Source organism: Theobroma cacao, chromosome 6, assembly GCF_000208745.1.
Source record: "Theobroma cacao cultivar B97-61/B2 chromosome 6, Criollo_cocoa_genome_V2, whole genome shotgun sequence".
NCBI classification, from domain to species: domain Eukaryota; kingdom Viridiplantae; phylum Streptophyta; class Magnoliopsida; order Malvales; family Malvaceae; genus Theobroma; species Theobroma cacao.
Window position 1 is genome coordinate 17,067,258 of NC_030855.1, and position 12,065 is coordinate 17,079,322.

The following is a 12,065-nucleotide window of genomic DNA, read 5'->3' on the forward strand; positions in this document are numbered from 1 at the left end:
TGCCTTCTTGTAATTGATTGATCATTAATACAATTCAGTTCAATTTTATTCTCAAGCTTCAGTCATTAACATAATTCAAGTCAACGACTTGAAGGATATTGCAGCCAGTTGGAGGCTCCAAATTTACTTGAATTCTCTTTCAGCGTTTGTCCAATCCCCATTGCTTCAATAAATGCTCCAAGTCCCTGCAACATTAGTTTCATCGCTGCAGAAGAAGCCATTCATGCCCTTTGGTTTCTTGGAAATAATACTCATATATTTAGGCTTCATCAGTTTCCTACGTAAGGTAATAGTTTTGTTACTTACTCTAGTGAGTGGTTTACAAATTGAAATGTCTTTGTTCCTACTGTTGTTTCTTTTATTTTTCATGTGAGTTCTCAGAATTCATATAACTCGGAAGAGTTTAGACAAGGTTAGTCTTCTCAGCCATGTCCAGTGCAGAAAGTGCATGCAACTGTGCGAATGCCAAAATCTGAATGTGCTATACCATTCCTTGATGCCCTTTGCTCTGCTTGTTATCCTAAAAGTTCAATTTTGAATAAAGCTTAGATGTAGACTTTTGTTTTTTTAACTTGTTTTTCTTTTCTAAACTATGCATTTTCAACTTTTCAGACATGGTTTCTTTGGTTCTCGACATAAACTCAGTTTTGGTACATTGAAGGGCAAAACAAATCCAGTCAAAAAGACATTCTAAACAGATCTGTTTGTTGATAGGTGTTTTTGTTAAATGGGCATCGCTTATTTCGGCTGAGAGAAAGAGGCCCAAGCAATTTAACCACAAGGCCTCTAGAATCAACCATCAGAAATCAAACTCCAGAACATAAAACTCAAGTTCTCTTCTCAGTGGCTATCATACTATAATTTTCCTACACATCAATGTGTCAAATTAATATAATCAAATTACAAGATACAAACTTTCCAACGCCATAATTATAGGTGGAAGGTCTTTGGAGCTAATTTTTATTGCACATGGCTACTGACTATTGTAATAAGTCAAAATGTATATTGAAGGGAGGCAAAACTTAGGTAAGGATCCCTTTCTTCACCCCCACATGTTTTTTTTCTTTGGGGGGGAGAGGGATGGAGGGGGATTCTGTTAAAATTGTTTTAAGTATTCTTAATTCTATATTTTCTATAGCTCATCTTTGGCCACTTGATCTTTGGTTCTCACGTGTTTGTTAATGAAAGCTGCTAGTTCTTTTGACCCAGATTTTGTTGAAAGTTTGATCTGCAGAGCAAATGGATCAGATGGTGCTGATAAAAATGATAGACAAATAGAAGTAAATGTTGAGCAAAATAATTACCGGGTTGTTTTTATCACCCGCCTTGTATAATAAGAGTGTTGGGTAGTCATCTACCTGGAATGATGAACAATCACAAGAGCACAAACCTTCTCAGTGTCAAATTAATGAAAACGGGTTATAGAATTCCATATGCAATTGAGTTTGCCTTTTTCTTTCCCAATGATGCTCAAACTTAAGAATCAAAATGTATACAAGAGCTTAATCTAATTTGATCAGAAAAGCAAAAAGGATGTTTACTTAATACACATCTCTCTTTTAGAAGTTTAATCTAATACTAGGCATGGAATAATATATGATCTATATATGGCAAGTTCGAGTAAAATCCATGAAGTTGATCAGTTATTGTAGTCATCCAAATTTGGCTTCAATTTCTTGACTCTTGAGCCAAGCTAATAGACTCAAATTTCTCCAAGGAATGGTTGGTAAAAATGGACACATAAAACATGAATACACAACATGGTAATAAACTCTCATTTGAAAGTCAAGCTCACTTCTGAAGGAAAGTGAAAGGAGTATTCAGTATTAAGGTGCAGAACACTGACAAGATTCTTTACAAAGCATACCTGAAGTTTTGGATGTTCATTAGCAGAAGCATCAATCTTTGCAAAGACTAGATTATGTACGCCTTTAAAATGCTTAGCCAATTTCTCAACCTGCTTGCTTGTGGTCTCACAATTGATGCACCATGGTGTATAGACCTGCATTGCAACAATGAAAATAAGGGTTTTAAGATTTTAAGTTGTATACTGCAGCAAACTTCTCAATCCTTAATGAAAAATAACATATACCAGGTGACATGATTAAAAAGCTGCGAATTACTGCCATCAATCTATAGCAAGAGACACTGCTGCCATGGGTTTACAGTTTATAGGGGCAAATTGTATTTTCATTTTCCATGATGGAGCTCCAGTGGGATTCAGTTAGCTCACATGTCTCATTGGCATAGACTAATAAATCATGATTGTCAAACAAAAATGCAAAGTGCATTGAGAAAGCAAGGAAGGTACAAAAGATTGTTACCTCTAAAAGAACATTCTTGGGACTGTTCAAGACCAAGTCATCAAATGTTTTTCCAACAACAGCTAGGACACTTGCATTTTTCTGCAAATTTCAGAATAAAAAAGTTTGTTGGGAATTAATTAAATTAGAATAAATATCAGGTATTTAAATTTCATTAGCTTGATTAGAAGAAGATAATATTTATATTTAATCTTTTTGGAGGTCTACAAAATGGACAACTTCTTGCATCTACAAAACACATATGATGAATTTATACACTTTCATGTTTCTTCAACATTTACAATAAATAATGCAATTCTAGGATAACAACAGTTTAACTTGTCTACTTTCCTTACTTTCATAGTATGATTAAAGGAAGCAAAAGTATAAGAGTTGCACTAATTTTACTTTGTGCAGCTTAGTTGCTACAACATGGTGAATTCAAGTAATTTAAAAAGAGACGCAAAAGCATATATGCAGAAATTAATATAATCTATAGTTTCAAACAGAAGAGTGATGGAAAAGCAGCTGTTATTCTAAATTATATCCAACTAGCATTATCTAAAAGAAAATGAGAAAAAATATTAATTTTTGACCCTCACGTTATCTGGAATTGGCTGTGATTTGAAGTATGTTGAGATAGAACCATGCTGAAGCCCTGAACAAAACTCCTGCAAAAGCCAATTCAGAACAGCAAATTAGTATTGTGAATTGACATCTTTCAAAAGGCCTATAGAGCTGAATTGATACTTCTATGTTGCTTGGGGTTGGGTCAGACTGCAACAAGAATTTCGAGCTGCCTTTGTTATCAAATGCTGTCACCTATTAGGCATACAGACATAAATAGCGTCAATTTTTAGCTTCAGTCCAATCCAAAGGAATAGATAACTTTGCAGTTAAAAAATGGTTATTATCCAAAAACTGACCAAAGTGTTTTTTGCTTCCTCAAGCCCAAACAAGGTTAAGAAGGGCTTTGCAAGGTTTTCATCCATGATGTCTATATACATAAACATTACCTGCACCACGAAGAATAACATACAAAGTTATTTGCACCAAAATGTTCAAACTGTGAAGCAGTCAAGCTAAATACCTTTTTTGTGAACTTTCTTGCAACATCTTGAAGAGGCTCAAGAAGTGTCTTGAAATCATCAGCTTTTGCAAAGACATAAACCTGATGGACAATAAAAGGCAAATTCACAACACAATAATTTCCAAGAGAGATGGGGAAAATTCTAAACCGCTGCTAGTTATGAAGGCCAAAGTATATAACCATAAGATAACATAACTACAACAAATGTACATATCAGAAAACCAACCTGGATTGACTTCAATATTGTCATCTCATCTTTAATTAGTTTCCCAGCACATTAGTGTCAGTTGATAATTTCGTAGTTAGCCAAAATTCAAGGTAAAATATTTTTCCGGCCAGTGTGATGCATAATTTCTAAAACATTACACCCAAACCAAGTCAATTAGGGCAAATGATGTAGTAACACTATAACCGAAATGTAAACAAATTTTACTGGAGTACTTAGAAAATTTCAATCACTGAAAATTCTAAGAAATTTATATACCAATTGCCTTCTGCAACCAATAACCCTCCTCTTATAAACCAGTGCTTTTATCAAGTTTGTATCCAACTTTACAATTTTATTTGGAAAACAAAACATGAAACAGTTACATTCGGAGAGGAAAATAAAAAGGAAATTACTAAAGTAGCAAACAATTAAATGATACATAACGAGTTGAAAGCATGAAAACCTGAAGTTTGATGGGGCTGGAGTAAACTCTGACAGAATTCAGTTCAGTCAATTTAGTAACCAATGGAAACTTGTTGTAATCCAGAAACTGCAATATGCTTTCCGTCTCAAAGGTACCTTCTGTAAAACCAAACAGATACATTATTAATCTCGTCAATGATTCAGGTTGACAGGTGTAACTGTAAGGAAACAAAAATAAAATAAAATAAAGGGAAGAACAGAAAAAGTCATAGTCCCATAACTTTTACTATGTTTCACCCCTCACAATCAGTAAATAATATTTCAAACTCAAAAACTATTAGCATGCTCACCAATCCTTTACAGAAAAAAGAGGGAAAATGACAAAGTAAATTACTAGAAAACCATTCTGTGCTAACCAGGGTGCCAATTATAAGTTTTCCAGAATGCCAACTCACCGTAAACAGTGTATCTTTCTGGTTCATTTTTAACAATCCCAAGGAAAAGATTAGTAGCTTTGATGTCTGGGTAGAGAACTTTTGCAACCTCAATGCTGCTTGTTTCAACAAACTGGATTTCATTGTCAGAGGTTGCTGCCTTTATAAATGATTCATAATCAGGTCCCTGCAAGAATTTCATGGTAAGTACATTACCAAGTGCATTACAAAAACCAAGACACTAGAAGACTTATAATTTATATAATTTGTTATAAAATTAGCCATGCACCTCATAAGACTGGGAAATAGATGAAGAAATATTGAAATAAAGGATAAACAATATGAATTTGAAAGATTTATAAGCCTAGAGTTGCAGCCCCACTCGGCATTGAAGTGCGTGAGCAAAAAGAGGTTATTTGTAAATATGGTTACCATCTGAAAAGAACATATCATCTTTCAAAAAAAAAAATGAACAGAACAAATCAAGACAAGGTTATACCTAAAACATTCAAGCAAATAATTAAAATTTCCACATTAGATGTGGCTATCACATTCTTTAAAGTTTATACCAGGTCAACTCAACTTTAACTCTTATGGGAAAGTAAGCTGAAAGCAAAAGTCTACAACTAATTGCCTCTGTTTCACTTCATTTCCATATTAAAATCATAACTTGAAAGAACATATTCCAAATGATAAAATTAAAATGAAATAATTTTTAAAAGAAAAAGTATTTGCATCTGTCTTGGGCATGATAATTGCTGGAGACAGATACCAGTTAGTTATGATATTTGTTTAATCAATCAATTCTAAAGAATGAAGTTCTCAAATATTTGAAATATGGTTACATTCAAAGTTTTAAAACTTTTAAGTACTTATCAATTACATCAGGCAATTTGAAATTAAAAAATTCTGTATATGTCGAGACATTTTTCCGTGATAACAATCAAGTTGTGTATTTGCACCACCTTAATTGTGCAACAGAATTGAAACTAGATTTTTCAGAAATCAAGTGTTTTGGAAGAACATCTAAATGACTACTTGGTAAGCTCTTGTTTTCCATATCAAAGTAGATTTTGATACAGAATGGAATGGGCTAAAAAAAAGTGATGGTAAAGAAGAACTCAGGTAATGCCTCAAGATTCAGATACATGCCCCTGAATGATGACTTATCTTGCCAAAAATAATTGCACTTAAATTCTATCAACATATTCTGAACTGTCATACTGGAATAAGTTCATAATACTCTAATTAGAATATCAATAGGTAAGACAGTGAGTTGAACAATGCCAAGGGCTGCATCAAAGAATAGTCTAGAACATGAAGACTTCATATGAAAACTTTCAACAGAGGAAAATTATTACCTTTAAAAAAATTTAGAATAAAGAACAAAATAAATCATTGAAATTCTAGAACCCAAAATCAAGTTTTTCTATCAATTGTAACCACATTTTTACATGATCCGTAAAATGACTGACATACACATACCTCAAATTTCTCAAAAAGACCAATCACAAACATCTGATGCTTTTTAAGAAACTCTTCTGCCTCAGTCACCGTGCTTATTCTAATGACAGGCACACCGGTCTTCTTCCTTGCCCATATCACTATTTCTTCGCTGAAGCAAAAATCAACCCAACAATATAGTAAGCATAATTATCTGTAATATGAATGTTCCAATGTGAATAAGCTACTCTAAACTTATTTAAAATTCAACAAAGGAAAAGAGCAACTTACGCTGAAAATCCACCAGTATAAGCTTGAGAAGTGCCATTAACAAACAAAAGCAATGTAGGGAATCCTTTGATGTCGAGCAAAGAAGCCACCTTGGGGTACCGTTCAGCATCAAGCTTAGCCATCAAAAGGGGACTGCCCAATTCTTTCAAAGAAGTAGCAGCTTCAGCAAACTGAGGCATTAGCTCAGCACTCCTAACACACCAAGGAGCATACCCCAAAACCATGACAAGTTCATTCTCATCAATGACCCTCTTCGAATTATCACTGTTAAGTTCAAGAACTATCCTTTGCGCTTTACTTAACACCTCTGCCTCTGAAAATCTATTACTAAACTCTTGTTCTTGGCCTTGTTGTTGTTGATCTTCTTGTTCATCCAGGGCTAAAAGCTGTTCAAGGTCATCGAAATCATCTTCAGCGCTGGTGGAATCAGAAGCATTGATGTTTATGGCGAAAGAGACTAGTAGAAGAAGGGTCAGAGTGAGAAGGAGGAATGTTGAAGTGGGTTTTTGGGGAAAAAGCATGGTGATTCTGTGATGGGGTTATTGAGAATTTTGCAATGGGGATGAAGAGATGCGTAGATTTGGATGAGATGAGATCTGGGTTTTTGAGGGTTTTTTCTTCTACGAAACAGGCTTTTAAAGGTTAGCGAATGTTAAGGCGGAGCAGAAGCGACTTTGAGGGTGGATTTGCTGTGTAAACAGTTTGCCAGTCAAAAATGAACCGAAATGGTTGGGAGTTCGGACACTGGTGGGCCCTTCTATCTTTTTTTTTTTTAATTATTTCCCAATAATAGTATTCTTTTTCTACTTTCTGAATAAAAAATGTACTAGCAACTAGTATTAGTAGAAAAATATACAGTAAAAATAATTAAATGAATTCCATCGGTCCAAATCTGATAGTTTGATAAGATTGAATCGTTCTGTGACTCTGTGAGAAGATCAACGCTATTTGTTTATGTTATATTTATTGGCTTCTGTTCACACTTTCTTGTCGTGACTCACCTTGATGTGTTGATTATTCTTTTGGCAAACGAATGACTTATCAATTTAGACATTTTTATGCAGCAGCATGTGCCCTTTTGTGGTGGGACTGGGATTGTTGCCAGAAAGGCACTTCCAAATCCAGCCACAACTTTATCGGTTTCGTTGGTAAGCTATTTAAACCAAAATTCAATGTCCATGAATGCCTTGAAGAAATTAGATGGAGTTGTCACGTTCAATTTATCTGCTAAAACTTTTTATGTCTCAATATAATGCTCAATATTGGCCATAAGTGACAAATGTTGCTGATACAGGCTTGGCAGAAAGGATCTTTTCTCTTCTAAGAAGAGTGAAAGGAGAAACTGTTGCTACAAATTGATGCTGCTTATGACTTTATTCCAGCAGAAAAGCTTGGGAGGGAGGAATAATACAACATTCGAACACTCTATCGAGGTCCTATTCTTGCTCTGTTATGAATTGAGACCTCACCATGTACATTCCTAAGCAAATCATGCAGACAGAGCCTCTTATGTCGTCTATACATTTGTTTATTTCCATAAAAAAGCTCACAAGATAAGGAAAAAAATAAACATTTACAACCTTCCAAGTAGAGAGAGAGAGAGAGGCATGACAGGATCCCTCAACACAAATTTTGCAATTGAACGCAGCGGCTCAGTAACTCAGACTGCAGGAGATTTAATGCCTGCATAATAAGCAAGATGCAAATCATCACAAAAAAAGGACTTTCAGTCATATGTGCAAGTCCCCTTCTTGAATTTAATAGGGTTGGTTCTTGTAGAATCCATGACCAAAGGGCAGGAAATTTGCCTCCGGTGCTTTGTCCTCACAAGCTTTCCGACCACATTTCCTCTTGAGTGGACTTCAAACTTCAGTGTCAATGGAATTTCAGCACCATTTTGGGTAAATGTTAAGCTTGATCCAGCCCCATAAAGTGGAACTTTTTTCCCTTCCAATACCACAGATACAGTTCTACGACTCTTTCTTGGCTGATAATATTTCTTCAGCTGCAATCATATACAGATTCCAAAACATTTACACTTCATTACATGACAACCAATCACGACCAAGGGATTTCAGTGAATTATTAACAATTTCCTAAAAATGGAAATTGAATGGACAAAAATCTTACCTGACCAGTTGCTACAGGAATTTCTGAGTATATGAGGTTAATGGGGTTGGAACTAACATGAATGCCAAATATTGTAGCAGGGTTATATACACTCAGCTTCAACGAGCCATTGACTGTCAGCATTTTTGTTGGGACCCCAGAGAAATCCGACCCTTCCCCAATGTAGAAGTTGTGCACTGCCAAGCTCTGCCAAGAGTCACATTCTTCTTGAGACAATGAACTCAAAAGATAAAACAAGTGATGAATGTGTACGCATATGAGTATTGAGTGAAGCAAGTGCTTGATTGATATTGCTTTGGAGGTGCTTTTACAAACTTGGAAGTTGGAGCTTGGAACACACTTGGACACAGTCATGTGTGACACATGATAGACAAGCCTTGTTGACAAAAGTTTTGAGTTTAATGCCTGTAGAGGTTTTGACCAAATCACAATGCTGAGCCTAATAGCCAATACCTTCAATTATTTTCAAGTGGTGATTAAGTTCAAACTTAGTATTTTCTGATACAATCATCATGACATGCCGTTTAATTTCTGAGCATATCTTATGTGCTTGACAGTACTAAAATTCTATATTCAAGAAAGGCCTCTCATTACAGTTCCAAACCATGCAAATGTTATGTGCAAAAATTTCATAGCTATGCAAGTCAGTTGGCTAAAACTAACCACTCCTAATAGTGAAACTACATATTCTCAAGACTGCTACTACTATTAGCAAAATAAACATTTGGATTAAGTGCAATAACCAATTAAAATTGGCATACCTTGACCGTGATTTCAGCTTTGTAAGGCTTGCTGGCACCCCAAATAATCAAGCAAAACACTGTAAACAAAACCACAAAAGTCAATACAGCAATCAAGGCCTGGAAACGCCTTGTAAACGCCTTATCCTCATACTCATCATAGGACCCTTCTTCCATAATCACATTACACTCAGGCCAGCCCTTATCATTCCTCTTCCTGCTCCCCTTCCTCCCCGAAGAGGACCTGAAAATCCCGGAAAACCGGCTAGCCGAAGAGTTCCTTGAATGGCGTCCAAAGGAGGATGGATGTGAAGGTGACTCCATGGGACTCGGTTGCATTGAAGATGACTTGTCTCCATCATGAGAGTCACGAGAAGGACTCTGAACATAGTATACAGGACGTTTAGGAGACCTTGAGGGTGATGATGGAGCAAGGCTCGTGATATCGGATTCAGACTTCGCCGACAACATCATATCTTTACGGATTATCTGAGAATTCTAGTGCAAGAACCAAAACATGCAGAGCACTCGGAACAGAGTAATAACTCTGTTTTCCCCTCTGGGGTAGAATTGAGTCAAGAGCTGAACTAGTGAATTGTGAACCACAAAAAAATTGGAAAACGAAAAATAGGGACCTTCTAGATTAAATGCCCGATATAGCTAAACAAGTGAAACAACAATTCAATACAGAATGAGCTATTCAGCATCTAGAAAAGGTAGAAAAAGAAAAAAGAGTCAAATTCAGTACCAAAAGAGAGTAAACGGAAGAGGATTCTAGCTGCCCAATACCAAGAAAAATCTTTTCAAGAATTTTGAGCAACAAGAAGTGCTGATGATAGAACTAGTAATTGAACAAGAGCAATATCTAGAGATAATGATGAAGAAAGAGATACAATCATGAAAAGCAACAATTCTGTCCACTAACTCTCAGTTTCTCTCTTTGTCTCTGTCTTTCTCGGTTTCCATACAAACAAAGTCACAGAAGAGAGAGAAAGACAGAGCTTTTTCCTTCCTTCTGGCCCTTTTTGGTATTTAAAAAGACCAGCAAAAATATAGCACAACTCACACGTTCCACTTACAACTTTGTATAAAGATAAAGGAAGGACAGGGGTGATATCATGTAAGAGGTCTGGGACCATAGCTGGGTCCTTGCCTTGAGTGGTAGGTTCGGGAATAAGTGTCGGCAGCATATAATTTTTTTTTGGTAAATTAAAATAATTTGTGGTTTTGTGCGTATAATTTGGCATTATTTTTCTTCTATTAGTTTCCTCTGACAAACTACCTAATTTAGATAAGATTCCTCACTTCATTACTGTTTTATGTTGTCGTTTCTTCTTCTAGATTAAGCCTTCGCTTTAATTTATTTATTTTTTCGGGGGTATAGTTTCTTTATTAATTAATTTTTTGTTTCGATTTTTTAAGTATTTTCTTGTGTTTAATTTAGCACCACGAATCCACAACAGGCAGCCTTTTTTATAAAGTATCATGAACCACTAGAACCTCTTGGGTGCCATTATGACATTATTGGGCTGTTACTTTCCTCTTTGTTTAATATTTTTGGGTAAAATGGCATTTAGCAAATACTTTTGCAAGAATTTTTCTTTTCTGATTGAGTGGAAGAAACCTGTTCAGGAATAATACTTACAAATAAATTTTAAAATATTGTAAAAATATTTAATAAATTTTTATTTTTATATTATATTTAATTAAATTTTTATATTTTTATTTCAAATCAAATAAATTCTTATAATTAATAATCAACTATCTATTATTAATCAAAATATCAATTATCATTATATATAGTTTAGTGATGCTGACGTTACATTTTTCACCTTTTACGTCAGTATTATATAGATATAAAATAATAAATAATATTTTAATTAAAAATAATTAATCAATGATTAATCATAAAAATTTATTTAATGTAAAATAAAAATATTAAAATTTAATTTAACATAAATATAAAAACAAAAAATTATTTAAAATTTCTTAAGATAGTTCAAGAGTTTTTTCATATATTATTTCTCAATGTTAAACAACATTTTGATGCCCAAAGACATCTATTCTTTTTCAAATCTTTATATTTTCCATACAAATTTAATGTTAAATAAAAGAAATTTTAAACCGTAAGACTATTATTTTCGAATCAACCCAAGAAATAAACTTATGTACTTAGCAAATATATGTGTACATAAAAGTATGTGAAATACAATTTTTACAAAGAGAATGGTTAAAGCAAACCCTTTTAAAGTTTAGGAACACCATAAACAAGCAAGAAGTCATAGCCATGATTATCATTTTAAGTGCAATATATTATATTTGATGAAGATAGGCATGAAAGTTGCCTTCACTAGAATTACAAAAAGAAGAATGGTCAAAAGATTTATCCAGTCTTTGTACTCTTTAATTTTATTTAATTTAATCTTTGTACTTAAAATCGAAACAATTTAATCTTTTAATTTTGAAAAATATGTAAATTTAGTCCCTCTCTTAACGGCATTCAATTTTGCCGTTAAAAGATGACGTCAGCGCTGACATGTTACTTTTGATGATGTGGCGTTGAGATGATGACTTGGCATGCCATGCGGTATTGAGTGATAACGTGGCTATGCCACGTGACATTTTACGATGAGGTGGTAGTGTTGAGATGGCATTGACACATTGACGTGTCAGTGCCACATGGCAAATCAAAAAAAAATTTAAAAAATTTTTGTCATGTCATAGGGACTAAAGTGAATAAAAAATATAGTATAGGATTAAATTGAACAATATTGAAATGTTCAAGGACTAAATTGAAAAAAAATTAAAAAAATATAAATCTTTAAGTAAATTATTGATATGCTTATTAATAAGTCAAATATTTAAGTATAAAAGATTTATATAAATATTTTCTTATTTGATTATTTGATTTCAGAATATGTAAATTAATTTATCTTTTTTACAAAAATTAAGTTTGAATTCTCCTTCTATAAAAAAATTTTTGAAAAAATTTCGTACTTGAAG

The 12,065-nt window shown here is 34.0% G+C and overlaps 2 protein-coding genes across 3 annotated transcripts; both read right to left on the reverse strand.

The window, feature by feature from the left end:
- LOC18595938 (protein disulfide isomerase-like 1-6) lies at positions 822–6,899 on the reverse strand. Its single transcript, XM_007024115.2, has 12 exons — positions 6,193–6,899; positions 5,944–6,073; positions 4,480–4,645; positions 4,065–4,183; positions 3,394–3,474; positions 3,230–3,319; positions 3,054–3,125; positions 2,906–2,974; positions 2,325–2,405; positions 1,868–2,002; positions 1,305–1,358; positions 822–1,228 (listed from the first exon to the last, which is right to left on the reverse strand). The coding sequence occupies exons 1-12, from the start codon at positions 6,711–6,713 to the stop codon at positions 1,133–1,135; spliced, it is 1,614 nt and encodes a 537-aa protein (XP_007024177.2). The 5' UTR covers positions 6,714–6,899; the 3' UTR covers positions 822–1,132.
- LOC18595939 lies at positions 7,536–10,138 on the reverse strand. Of its 2 annotated transcripts, none has more exons than XM_018123884.1 (3): positions 9,084–10,138; positions 8,323–8,727; positions 7,536–8,197 (listed from the first exon to the last, which is right to left on the reverse strand). In XM_018123884.1, the coding sequence occupies exons 1-3, from the start codon at positions 9,534–9,536 to the stop codon at positions 7,919–7,921; spliced, it is 1,137 nt and encodes a 378-aa protein (XP_017979373.1). In that variant the 5' UTR covers positions 9,537–10,138; the 3' UTR covers positions 7,536–7,918. The 2 variants fall into 2 exon arrangements, with proteins under 2 accessions (XP_017979373.1, XP_007024179.1); XM_007024117.2 differs by having other exon boundaries at positions 8,323–8,508; positions 9,084–10,133.